Below are 14,505 nucleotides of genomic sequence, written 5' to 3'. Positions count from 1 at the left end.
ACAGCCTTAATTGGCTCCCTAATTGATGCCTAATATGTCTCCTACTTGATGCCCATTGTCTCCTAATTATGGTTGACATTTACAGCCTTAATTAGTTCCCTAATTGATGGTTATTTACAGCTATCTTACAATAGTATAGTCAATTAATTACAATAGTATACTAACATTATACTAACATGTGTTACACCTAAACCTCCTCAGGCATCACAGCTAGGGCTGTATTGCATCACACAACTCAAAAGTAGAATAAAAAGCTGTGACCTTTATTGGATAACAAAACTGAATTGAAGGCATAACAATCTTAGGTGCTCATAGACTTATAATAGTATATATCTTTTAATAAAATAACTTTAAAACAATTCCAAAGCTTTCAAGAAAAGAAATTCAAAACTATTTAGTCGTTTAGGATTTGGACTATTGTAAACTCACAAGGACTTTGAAATAAGTTTAAGATAAGTAAGAAATACTTCTAAAGAAAAAGGATCAATTTTCCAATAAAGCTAGAGATTACACAATTTTCCGTATACCTAAGCAGTGTTTAGTTCAATTGATTCATGTAGCTGGTAGTTGATTTACGCCTAACAACTAGGTTAGAGGTATTTGGTAAGAATTTTAATTAGCAGCTGATAGCTTATAGTAGTTTTAATTAGATGTTGATTGTACTAGCTGTATTTAGTGAATTTTAATCAACCGTTGTTAAAAGTTTATCTTTATGAGAACAACCAACATTCACTAACTAAAAGTTATAACTACTGTTATCAGCTACATGGTAACACGATTAGCCAAATCAAACAGACCTTGAAGTAATGAACCAGCTACTAATTTATTTAAATAAATTCATGAATAAAACTGTAAAGACTGCTTAACGTCCCAAATAAATCTTATATAAGATCTAAGCCATAATTCTAAAATTCTTGAATTTTCTCAATTTCCTTTTTTGCATCAATTTGTGATACTATCATTTGTTTCTTGTCTCTTGTAGACACTGTCAAAATACAGGTAACCAAAATTTTCCATTGTTAGCCTTAGAATAGTTATGATCTGTCTCCATATTTTCATTTTCATATTGCTTATTATTTTTATTATTTTGTTTTCATGAGGATACATTATTCAGCTTGTAATATGTAGGTCTATAATCAGCTTTTAGGTCCTCTCTTAATTGTTATAGTTTAGAAATTTTTGGAATGACATGGTTAATGGCAGGCAATGTCGACTTCCTACCCCAAATAATCATGGCGACCCCCAGCAATCTAGAAATACCAGAGCTTTAGAGAACGAGATTGGATATCAGATTCATTTAGGTGAGATGCACGATTACAGTAACTCCACAATCACAGCCTTTACATTTGTTTTGCTATTTTATTTCTCTCCTTCTCTCGTGTTTGTAAACTGTCTATATTTTCTTTCATTATCTTTCTGTCTGTTAGCAACTTCATCCTCTAAGGCCATAGGAGTTCAGACAGACAAAGCCGGTGAATCTAGCAACCTAAATTCAAACATTGATCGATCCTCCTGTGCTGATCTTTCTGACAAGCTGTTAGATATATGGGGCTCTGCAAGTGACCATAAGTTAGGAAGAAATCTGATCTCCAAGTTATTCATGGCCTGTCCAGCAGATTTTCATTTTCTTTTTGGGCACATGAGCATGAATATGCCCTCCAAATTTGGGGATTTTGTGGCAGCTGGAGGCTCTTCTAATGCAGCTTTACAGCAACATTTGCATTTTTTTCAGGCTTCTGAAGCTGCAAAAGTATCACATTTGTACTTTGCATTGACCAAGGTATGGTTAATGAGACAAATCATACCTTAGAAGCCAAATGTATGCTTGGATGGGGCTAATGATAGACTATTGCTAATAAAGATTTTACTGCACCCTAGCATCTCAAGTTTTTAAGTCCTTATTTTTATTTTTTAGGGCATGTGTTAGGATCTTTTGTGGGACTAACTTATATGGTTTGACTGTGTGATACATATGGCTTCTGGCTATTGCTACATTTATATTCAATGAGATAATTTGGAAACAACTGATACCTTATGAATAGAAAACTAGTATAAAATTATGTGGCTAACTCCATTTTCAGACTCGAAAGGTGGTTTAAAACTCAAATAGGTGACAGTGTTTTTGTTGCTGCTGTTGCTGTAGATTTTATATGTTCATATGCTGGAAACAATCTCCATAGTAATTGAGTTGCCTGGTGCAGAATTTTCTATTTGAGAATCCCAAGCAAGCAAGGGATTTAAATAGTGTCCGCCATATATCTTTTCACTCATATTCAATCTTTTTTGGGACTTAGGAGACAATATGATATTGTCATAGTCAATCTTGTTTGGGACTTAGGAGACAATATGATACTATCTGCACCAATACACTTTTCAAATCACCACAAACTCATGTGCATCCACTGCGGCAGTGATGCAGGGAAAGAATTTAGGGCAAATTAACTCTCAACAATTAGGGCTAGAATAGGATGATTTAGGATTGTTTTTTTATCTATGAATTCAGAATTTTAATTCTAAGGATTTCTTTGAAACCGATATATTATTTTGTTCCTGTTAAGGATTAGTTGTAAATAGAACTCTGTTAGGAGTTAGATTCCTAATAGGTTTCTAGTATCTTGTATGTGTGTGTGTGTGTGTGTGTGTGTGTGTGTGTGTGTCTGTGTGTATATATATATATATATATATATATATGTGTCCCTATTTATGAATCAAAAGCAAAAAAATATGTTTCCACATTAAATTTACATGGTATCATAGCCTGTGGCTCTTTAAACTTGATTTTTCCCATTTGCGCTGAAGATTCCAGTGGCTGTCAATGTTGGTGACCATTCTAGGGTCACTGTTTGTCTCACCGCCTACTCCAGGAGTTACTCCAGCTGCCTACTGGCGTTCCCTCAAAATCCGGTCACCGGATTCGCTGCGTGTGGGCCTCACGCGCCGATTTAGTTTTCTGCTACAGTACCACGCGCGGCGCGTGGCGGGGCATCCGGCTGTTTTCGGCTAGTGGAAATTGCTTTCTGGCTTTGACTCTAGGTCAGCAGTCTACTCAGGTGGTTGTTTTTCTGATTTGGTGAAGTTTTGGTAGGGGCATTCTCAGTTTTGTCAATTTGGTGTTTCAGGTTACCTTTTTGCTCCTGTTTGCGTTGAAAGGCTATTTTCTTTCGGTGTCTCTTTCTATGTTGCTGGTAGGGTGTTTAGTTTTTATTAATAATGGATCCTGAAACTACAGATTCTAAAATTACTATTACTGAATTGATCTCAGCAATGAATAAAATCACAGAAAATAAATTGAAAGGAATTAATTATTTAGCTTGGAGTAAGGCAATTAGAATTTATTTGCAGAGTGTTGAAAAAGATGATCATCTAATTGATGATCCACCAACTGGTGACACTAGGCAACGTTGGCTCAGGAAAGATGCTAAGTTATTTCTACTGATTCGCGATTCTATTGATAGTGAAGTGTTTGGGTTAGTCAATCATTGTGAGTTTGTTAAAGAATTAATGGAATATCTTGAATTTTTGTACTCGGGAAACAGTAATCTGTCTCGTATGTATGAGGTCTGTAAAGGATTTTATCGGGCCGACCAGCAAGATAAGCCCCTTACAACTTATTTTATAGAATTTAAGAAGATTTACAAGGAACTTAATGTTTTATTGCCTTTTAGTCCCGATGTTAAGGTTCAACAGACTCAGCGAGAACAAATGGCTGTGATGAGTTTTCTTGCAGGTCTTGCTTTAGTTTTCGAAACTGCCAAATCACAAGTTCTTTCAGGCAGTGATGTTGCCTCTCTTCAGGAGACTTTCACTAGATTGTTACATACTGAAGGTTCTCATACCCCTTTCCTTTCTGATAATAGCGCCCTTGTGAGTTATAATCAGGTAGCTAGGCAGCCATGAAATAGAGGAAGAGGAGGAAATAATTGTAGTAATGAATCAATTACTCGAGAGGCAAGCATTCTCATCTGCCATTATTGCCATGAACCTGGTCACGCTAAACGGTATTGCTAGAAATTGATAAATAAGCCACCAAGGGTAAATATGGCCACTCAAGATTCTGCAGTTACTTCTTCTGACAACACTGTAACAATTTCTGCTGCGGAGTATGTTGAGCTCTCTAGATACCATTCTTCTAAGTCTACTGATTCCTCAATTGCTGCTGCTGCCAATTCAAGTAAGTCTTGTGTCTACCTCATCAGAGTGGATTATTGATTCTGGTTGCACCGATCACATGACAGGCAACCCTAGTCTCTTATCCTCATTAAAAGAACCTGAACAATTTAATCGTCATGTTATTCTAGTTGATGGGTCCACATCTTCTGTTAAGTGTATTGACACCGCCAATCTGATCCCATCTATTCCATTGTCTTCTGTTTTTTGTTTGCCTCATTTTTCATTTAATCTACTGTCTGTTAGTAAAATTACTCGTATACTGAATTGTTGTGTTAAATTTTATCCTACATATTGTGTGTTTCAAGATCTTTTGATGAAGCGGATTATTGGTAGAGGACGTGAGTCTGGTGGCCTTTATCTTTTGGATGAACATGTTTTGTTATCTTTGGCTTGTGCTGGTGCTCTATCTCCTCGAGGTTCATTGTCGTTTGGGTCATCCTTCATTGTCTACTTTAAAGAAGTTGTGTCCGCAATTTCAGTCTGTGTCAATTTTAGAATGTGAATCTTGTCAATTTGCCAAACATCATGGTTTATGTTGGTGACATTGTTATTACAGGAGTGATTCAGTAGGCATTACATCACTCAAGTCATTTCTCTAGACTCAGTTCCAAACAAAAGACTTAGGATTGTTGAAGTATTTTTTGGTTATTGAAGTGTCTAGGTGTAAGAGAGACATCTTCATATCTCAAAGGAAGTATGTCCTTGAATTACTGACGGAAATTGGAAAGTTGGGTGCCAAGCCATGCAGTGCTCTAATGACTCATAATTTGCAACTTTTCAATTGGTAGTGAGCTATTTGATGATCCTGAGATGCATAGAAGGTTAGTGGGCAAACTGAATTATCTTATAGTAACACGTCTAGATATTGCTTACTCTGTGAGCGTCTTAAGACAGTTTATGTCTTCTCCTACTGTTATCCATTGGAAAGCTTTAGGACAGATTTTGTGCTACTTGAAAGGTAATCCAGGTCGTGGCCTCCTTTACAGTAATCATGGGCATTTGGACATCAAATGTTTTTCAGATGCGGATTTGGTAGGTTCGAAGGTTGATAGAAGATCAATATCAGGATATTGCGTCTTTGTGGGTGGAAACTTGATATCGTGGAGGAGCAAGAGACAAAATGTAGTCTCACGATCGAGTGCTGAATCAAAATATTGAGCTATGGCACAATTTGCTTGTGAATTAATTTGGATTCGTCAGTTGTTAGAGGAAATTGGTTTCAAGTCATCCTTGCCTGCAAAGTTATGGTGTGATAATCAAGCTGCTCTTCACATTGCATCCAATTCAGTATTCCATGAACAAACAAAACATATTGAGATTGATTGTCATTTTATTCGTGAAAAGATATAATAGGGTGTTATCTCTACGGGGCACATTAAAACAAGTGAACAGTTAGGAGATATTTTTACAAAAGCTTTAAAAGGACCTCGGGTTAACTATCTTTGAAACAAGTTGGGCATGCTTAACATCTATGCTCCAACTTGAGGGGGTGTTAAGGGTTAGTTGTAAATAGAACTCTATTAGGAGTTAGATTCTTAATAGGTTTATAGTATCTTGTATGTATATAAATATGTGTCCCTATGAATGAATCAAAAGCAAGAAAATATTTTTCCACATTAAATTTACAGTTCCAACCAAAATCATCCTATTCTAGCCCTAATTGTTGAGAGTTAATTTGCCCTAAATTCTTCTCCTGTGTCAGGCACAGTCAGTACAGAATACTTGCCATTTCATACAAACAGTAATGGCAGAAATGGAGTGCTCCTGGCAGACAGAGAAACTTTAGATCAAAGAGAAAAAAGAGAAGAAATAAAAAGAGGCAAAAGGGAAAGCAAATGGCCTAAAAAATCTATTAAAATTCCAAATAATTTCTGCCAACTTGTAAAATTTCAGATTTGAAGATTCAATGCCTATTATTCTGCAAAGAGAAAAAGGAGAAGAAATAAAAATAGGCAAAAGAGAAAGCAGATAGCCAAAAGAATCTATTAAATTCCAAATAATTTCTGCTAGTTCTACTTTGAAACTTTAGATTTGAAAGATTGAATGCCTATTTTCCTTTTATCTTCTAGATGTTCAAGATTTCTACCGTTTGGGTCTTGACTCTTGTCTCTCCCTTCTGCAAGCATGTTACCTGTAGAGAAAAGTATAGATCACTTATGGCAGGATCGCATTCTGAGGTTATATATGATGCTTTCTACTCCAGCATCATAATTCTTAATGTCGTCTTTTTTATCTTCAAAATTTATTTGAAGTACAGTTCCTTAACAATTATCATGTCACACCTTCTGAATGGTTTTTATTTCCTATGGAACTTGTTTAGTTAATCTATTTGTATTATTTACTCACCATTAATGAGACTCTAGAGACTTTTATGGTAGCGACTGTCAAAATCAAGGTGATAGACGATACTATTAGGATCCTCTATAAAACGTTTTTCTAGTGGTGACCTCCAGTTATATCCTGTAATTGAAGTATTCTTTTTTCAATTTTGTCAGAATTATTAATAATGTGTAGTTTCTATTTTTGATTTTCTTTTTAAAGAATTAACGATAATGCCAATTGTGACACTTTGGCTGCAACACAGTGAGTGACATCAGTGACATGTCCATCACCTTGATTTAAAACTTTGGTCTCAAAACATTTTCTGTCTTTCGATTCCTTTCCTTGTTAATCTTTGATGATTTACATTCTAATTTTAGCCCTCGATATATGTTGTCAAAATATTTGACAAAACTGTAGTTAAATCAAGAATGTGGCTAACCTGTATTTCCAAGTTACCTCTATGATGAATGATGATGTAATATTAATACTGGAAGAAAATTGTAAGAAATCTTGTTTTGAGAGATCAGTTCGTTTACTTGTGTGGTTGGGCCAGTAACATTTACCTTTTATTATTAAAGTAATATTATTGAACTTAAGAATGGACAATCATAAATCGTTACCACCCTATAGTGTATGTAGAAGCTTCCTTTCTTTTGTTTGATGTCCACAACCCTATATTACCCTATCATAATCACGCAATCCCAAGTTTTTGTGTGGATTTCATCACACTTTAATGGTATCCTTTTTTTTTTTTTTCAATTTGGCATGCAATACGAGAATTTGATTAAGTTCGATTTTTTGGCCCTATGTTTTTTTTCTGTATTGTAGATCTGCAATGGACTGCTACAACTGGAGGCTTTGCTTGGGCCTTTGGTTGATCTTTGTTACCTTGAAAATGTGAGTTACAAAAATCTTTTTCATTTTCCTCGACTCAGTGAGTAATTATCTGCTTTTCTATGTCAAATTTCAACTGTTTTTACAAACTTCGATAGGTACATGTTATAGAAGGTTGCCTTGTTTTTGGTTGCGGATACTTAATAAAGGGCTGTGGATTTTTTTTATTTAAATGCACTCGTGTTAAGCTATATGGGATCAATTGAAGCTTTTTGCTCTCAAAGAACATTTCAGAGTTTTCATTTGTCAAAGGCGCTGGATACTGTTTCAAGCAGGCTAGCATTTGAATTTGGCTGTAGTAACAACCCTTACACCACCCTGGAATTCTTAAAATAATCAGTCATTTAATGGTTTTAATATTACTGTGGAATCTCACTGTGTTTACTTGAAACATGTTTTGGCTTTCCAAGGCATCAACCAGATGTTTCACAATAGGGTGTTGGTGTTATGATCTTTTCAAAATTATAGGCAATCTCATATCAAGACCCTGTAGCTTTTGAGTTTTATCTATCAAGCCCCTCATCTTTAATTGCATATTGTTGTTGTTGTAGTGGTTGTGGGGGACAATTGAAGATCTGCCATGTTGGTTAGAATGAATATGATGTTCTTAAGTATGTCCTAGAACAACTCAGATATGTTTATGCTTATAACTTGAGAAAATATCCATTAAGAGCAGTAATTTCCCACAAATATGCATTGCCAAACTCTTGATCATGTTTACAATGTATTGTGATCTTTTAGAGCAATTTGCAGACATACTTTGGTGTGTGTTGGTCCCCGTGATATTGTTTCCTTCACGATTTCCTGAGAGGATTGAACTTGTATTTTTAGTGCTTGTCCTTTTACGCCTGCACGAATTTTATGTGATTCTCCCATAGTTTATCACATTTCTTAGTAATGGTGGAGTTCTATATTTTAGCCCCTCCAACAGCTTTTCCTTTTTCATTTCAATGACTTTGTTCCTTTGCACAGGTTGCTATTCTTTGTAGTGCTCTAAGCATATTGCGTGTTTTTCTGAAGCACCTGTTTAGTTCGGGAAGGAAATTGGAAGAGAGGTAATGCCTACACAAGCTTTTGTTTTGTATGTATGTGTGTGTTTTTTATTCATTTAATAACTTTCATCTTTGTTTGGAATAGAAAACTTGGGATTGCACATGCTTGAAAATGCCTTCATTTGGGCAGATGCAATGGACTTGACCATTATATATTGATGGCAAAAAAAAAATGATATAGGGCGGGAATGGGTGGTGGTTTAGAAGATCTTGTGTGAGAGATCACAACTTGTATTTTTTTGGTTATGATAGACTGTTTTTTGTAGCATTGAAGGTGATTCTCATGGTGCATGTGACTGCTGACTGATATTTAATTGGTAAATGGTGATGGCAATATTGAAAATATTAAATAAAGTAAAACTGATAGGAATATGAGACTTTTGTGTAAAACTTGGAATTAATGAGAATTAATGACTTTGCTGAAGTTCATAACATTGTTTTGTAGGTGGTACTCTGCTTTTCAGATATTGTTGTGTTTGGACTTGTTTTCGTTCTGTAAAGTGATGCTTCTTCGCATGCTTATGAACTTTGATTTGATCTTTCCAGTGCACTCTGCTCAGGGACAGTGTCAAGGTTGAGGGAGCAAAATCTGGGAATAACTTAAAGGAAAGAGGTCTATTTGGTTCGAGTGAGGAGGCATCTTGTGCAAGTCGTAGGCCGTTTGGAACTACATTTTCTGATTTGCAAATTCTTTGCAAGAAGGGAACCTGGAATGTTGACACTGGATTTTCACTTTCTTGTGTGAACTGGATTTCTTTATTTGATTTGTTGCATCAAATTGCATTGAGCAAGACCGAAGAACGTGTAAGATACAAAGCAGTTTCTGTCATGAATGTCATTTTGCTGAGAACTGATGCGCATACTGAGAGGGAAACGTGAGTTTCTTCTGAAACCAATTTGTTTCATATTCTGACATAACGTGATGTTCTTTTGTATCTTAAACAAGGTTCTGACTGAACAGATTTGGCCGTGCACCAATATTTGAAAGCATTTCACAATTCCTAAAAAGGGAGGCTGGTTCACATGTGCAAAGGGAAGCTCTTCATCTACTATTTTTGCTGCTAAACTGTAAGCTCACAATAGTCTTTTTTTTCCTTTTTCCTTCCCCCATTTGGCATTTCATTTCTCGGATCTTGTTTGTAGCTATTCTTTTGTTATTTCCTTATTAGTTTTTGAGTTACTTCCCACATGGTTAATGACTTTTCTGGGATAAAATATTGTGTTATTAGCTTAGTTTTTCTTTAATACTGGATGTTCTCGAACACTAACTGTTTTCAGTTTCTTTAATCCATAACCAAAATACTGGTTAACAGGCTAAACGGTAAATAAGTTGGACCGTTTCAGTTATATTTGGTTTTCATTTTTTTAATAAAAAAAAGTTAAGGTATATATATATATTTTTTTATAAAATTCAATTAATTAAGCATAACTCAAATAACGATAAATTTTTGTTATTTGCATACAATGAAAACATAGGCAATACAAATTAAAAATGTAAACAAAAAGTACCAAATAATAATTTTTTAAGGTTTTCCAAATATCAAGAATTAAGTAGATTAAAAAGCAGTGTGAAGCTACTAAATAAAATACAAAATATATATCTTTACTATATCTTATAAATATTATAACATATAAAAATGTAAATATAGAGTTTTTAAGTTTTAATGGTTAACGAAACTGAAACGGAATTTGAGCCTTCCACCTGGATGTTTCTCTTCCATTAGTGCTGAATGTAAATAACTTACTGTATTTCTCAGATTAACTTCTGTCATGTTTCTAGAATTTAAGATTTAGATTGTTATTGATCAGGCTCTCATTCATCTGTCCAATTCCTGTTCTTGATTTAAGGTCCCAAACTATTAAGTGTCTTCTGCTCTTGCTGTAAAGAGCACAGTACTGCAAATGATGATAACAATGCTTCAACTTGGAAAGGATTCAGTACCATCCTTGAGGGTTTAGCAGATTGTATTGCCTGCAGCGCAAATAGCATACAGGTAGGCAGAAGAGCTTATTTCTCTATTTAACAGCTGTTTTCACACTGTGGTTCTTTGCTTATATTTTTGCTGTTGGTATTAACCTATCAATTGCAACCTGCTTGATTTTTGGCCTCTATTTGACATGCATGCACTGATTACTACTGGAAGAGCGAACTTTGCATGTTTATGAACAACCAAAGTTAAATACAGGAAAATATGCCAATATTGGAAATGCTTTCATGTGACCTGAAGGAAAATCCCAATATAAAGGCCTAACTTGTCCAACATTAGAGGTGAATGAAGAGTGATACGTGGTTTTGAAATTCAGGCATTGCTAACCATCCATTAAAACCCCAATTAACATTCCTATCAAATAGGATTCAGTTACCCTTACTGGGTATAGTTCATAGTGCCAAATCTGCACTGCAATCATAAGCAATGTTTTTTTTTTTATTTTTTTATTTGTTTTTTGTGATTCCCTATCAATTCGAGCTTTTCTAGCTTTCAATCAACCCAAATACAATATCTAAATTGTAATTTGCTAGTAGCGCTGCATGAATATTGCATCAGTGCTTCATGAAGTTCACGAAGGTACAGAGATAGAATTGAAGCCGGTGAATGAGATGATTAATTCATTTGAACTAATTGGATGAGATATTTAAGATGATATCTTCTAGTAGCTCCAGTGAGCAACCATTTGCAACTATTAGTAAAGCTCTTGCTTGGAAAATAGACTTGAAGAAAGAAAACAAATCAAAGTCCCATCAAGATTTGATAGGATGTCTATTTGAACCACAAGTTATGCTAGGTTATCACTAAGAAAGTCTGTATAGGAAGTACTAGAACTTTTAAGGACGGAGGTTAGGTCCTCTACCATTTTCGAATTTGTTTGGCATGGAGGTTTGCAAAGGTGAAAGTTTTTTGATTACCCAAAATATGGCTGTCTAGTGTTCAGAATGTTATTAGGAGATTGAGACAGTCACAGGTTACTGTGGCAAGAGACAGAACCTAAATTACAGGAAGTATATGCTAGATGATATAATGTACCTGAAAAAGATTTGTGAAAATGTGAATACTTTTAGAACGGGGTGGCATGCTGGTGTTTGAGTAGATGTACCAAGTTGAAGGGGTAAAGGTTTGGAGTGGAGTGGTGAAAGTTGTTACCCAAGCACTAGCGACAAAGCTTAAAATTTTTTGGGTGTTATATTTATGACTAGGAAAGGGCTATGCATACTCTCAGAAAGCAAGCACGAGAGAAAATTATCACCGTGGGTTTCAATGCAGCAAGCAACGAGGTTGGTATGATAATTAGAAAGGTTTCATAAGCAAGCAATGGAGGTGGAATAGCATAGCCAACAGCCAAAGTAGCCTATTCAACAAGCTGATCATCATGGAAAAACATGAAAACAAGATTTGGAAGCTCAAAGCCTTAAATGAAAACATTGGGCAGGTTGGAATCAACAAACAGCCATAGAGTAATGAAAGAAAGGGAAGAAAAATAGTGAGTTGAAAAGTTGAAAGAGCAAGGTGATGTCACAAAAACCAACGGAAAGTTGCTTGGAAAATAGGAAATGGAGTGTGGGAGTAAGGAATTTGTGGTCATTATTATTGAAGAGAAAAAAGCCCTCACATAAGCACCAACTAACTTTGTAATATATCCAGATTCTATGTAAATTGAGGACAGAAGTATTATGATGTTGATAATTTCTACTGCTAACAAATAGAAGAAAGTGTTTTCCATATGAAGGATGTGATTTTGCTACTTCAACATTTCAAACCTTGAAGTTGAGTTCTCTCTAACCGAGGAAAATGGTGTGGACATGGGGGCATTTAAAAAAGAAAAAAAAAAAAGAAATTTAGAGACTTGAGAATTATGATCTCGGTTTTGTGTTATTTGAAACATCATTATGGAGTTTTCTCATACAAAATCAGTTCTAAATAAGTAGGATCTTGTTGTTTTTCATAACCCCTGAAATTGGATTTTGATAAAGTTCAGATCTAAATTTCTTCCCTTCAAACTTTAGAGTTTCTTCATCACATGGTAATTTAATTTCTTATCAAATAGGCTTAAAAATCCTAAATTTCCTTCAGAATACTCTGCATGCTTCTCACCTGGCCAAATCTGTACTGAAGTCCACATTCTTTTCTTTTCTTTTTTCTTTTTTATTTATTCTTAAAAATCTCTCTTTTTCTAACCTTATTGACGCATAGTTACCTTTGAAATAAAACTAAAAACTGAGCTCTAAACTGTTCCTGTTTTGCATCTAGCCATCTGGATCCTGCTGCTCTTATGAATGCCTTGTTTAAACAGAATTTGCATTCTTAATATGATTATTTTGCTTTTCTTTCTTTCTTTCTTTCTACCACCAACTACCTGAGATTGAAGACTTCATTAACAATTCGAAATGTGTGGCTCAAATTCTGTGTCAACAATAAAGGATAGAATCTCGATTATGTCTTGAAATCTTGCATGGCTGATTTTTAGAAGTCAAATCCTTCATGCTGTTAATTGATATACCTGAGATGGTAGTTGCAAAATGTTACCTTTTCAATTTTTGGTTGATGGATTTTCAGGACATGGAACTTCGCAAGAGAGCTGTTATTATGCTGGCATTTCTAGCCTCTTCAGGAAAACCTGGGTTTGAAATTTTGGTAAATCACAACTTACCTGGAGAGAAAAACTTTATTATGTTAATTTTGCAACTGTTGATTTCAGAAATGGATGTAGAAGTATCTGTCCCATCTGAGCCTGCAGAAAGCATTAAAACTAGGTAAATAGCAATTATAGATGTCTTGCTGTCCCATCATATTCGTATTCCTGATGGCTTCATGCATGTGCCACTTTTTTCCCTTAAAAACATGGGTTTATATTTGCTGCTTACCGCAATTTATAGTAAATTCTCAATTTCATTCTTAAACTTGAATTCTATGCAATCATGTCGCTGTCTTCAGTTATTTGTTCCAGAAGTCCTTTCTATTACTTCAGTTTGGGACTAAAAACTATTCTTAATTTTAGGTTTGCTAAGTCTAGTACTTGAAGTTTAATGAGAGTTCCATTGATACACCGGTTTCTTAACCACATTCTAATTGTTTTGGCAAAACAGGGCACAAATATTTCATTCAAAATAGATTCTGAATCCAAAAAATTGAATCATTGTATCTTATCTTATTGAGAAATGCTAGAGCAGAGAACTCTCACAAACCACACATACGCAACAGGTTCTTTAATTTGAACTTCAAAATAGGCAGCAAATTTTGTTGATTTTTGCGTGTTTATATAGATCTAATTACAAGATATTTTGGAAGAAGATGACAGCCATCTAACCTTACTTGGCTTTAACTCATTACCCATGGCAGTCACTTTTTGGTAGTTTCATAAATTATTCATTTATGCTCTGCAACACCAGGCCGTCTGGTAGTTGAACTCTTACATGGAGGTTGCTATTTGTCCATTTTTACTTCTCTGAGATTGAAATTTGACCGTTGAACTGCATGTTGGAGAGAATTCATTTCATCCTTCCTCAAAACATGCATTGCTTCTTTGCCTCTGTATTCCAGAGACACGAGTGTCTTATATTTCTTTACATGTACACTATTGACGTGGATAGCTTCTCATGGTTTCACTATTTTGGCTTATGTAGGACGTTGCTGATGCGGGAAGCACTGATATTACTTAACAGGCTTGTGTCCAACACAGGGTACTCGGCTATTGTATTGCGAGTGTTAACAGCTAGTAGAGATATGGCCAGTTTGACCATCGACATTGTAAGCAGGTTGTCTCGAAAAGACCAGATGCCGAGGTTATTTGACAGTATGATGATACAGCCAATTAGAGAATCAGAAATTGTTGACTTAGCTAGAGTACTTAAGAAAAGGGTTTTCACTTACTTAGGAGATGAGATACCATAAAAAATAAAAAAACAAAAATGTTAAAAACCCCTCGTACTAGAGTTCAATTGAACTCTTGCATTTGTGGTGGTATTTAGCTGCTGAAGAACATTGTAAATAGTGTTGCTACCCATTCTTGTAATATTCTCTTCGGAGCAATCTAGAATTGGCCTAATGGTACAAATATCTTAGCCCTTTTGCAA

The 14,505-nt window shown here is 35.1% G+C and overlaps 1 protein-coding gene across 4 annotated transcripts; it reads left to right on the top strand.

Moving 5' to 3' along the window:
- Nucleotides 1-1,203: 1,203 nt before the first annotated feature.
- Nucleotides 1,204-14,505, top strand: LOC149492715 (protein SENSITIVE TO UV 2-like; the record flags this gene model as incomplete). Of its 4 annotated transcripts, none has more annotated exon segments than XM_089716416.1 (9): nt 1,204-1,301; nt 1,428-1,780; nt 7,321-7,389; nt 8,359-8,441; nt 8,999-9,313; nt 9,400-9,506; nt 10,287-10,432; nt 12,989-13,185; nt 14,056-14,505. In XM_089716416.1, coding segments are annotated over 9 exon segments (1,636 nt in total), but the record flags the coding sequence as incomplete, so codon positions are not given.

Source organism: Jatropha curcas, chromosome 11 (assembly GCF_041381405.1).
Source record: "Jatropha curcas cultivar XTBG-Jc1 chromosome 11, XTBG_Jcur_1.0, whole genome shotgun sequence".
NCBI classification, from domain to species: Eukaryota; Viridiplantae; Streptophyta; class Magnoliopsida; order Malpighiales; family Euphorbiaceae; genus Jatropha; species Jatropha curcas.
The sequence above is the reverse complement of the archived record's forward strand: the minus strand, read 5'-3'. Positions and strand labels throughout refer to the sequence as shown.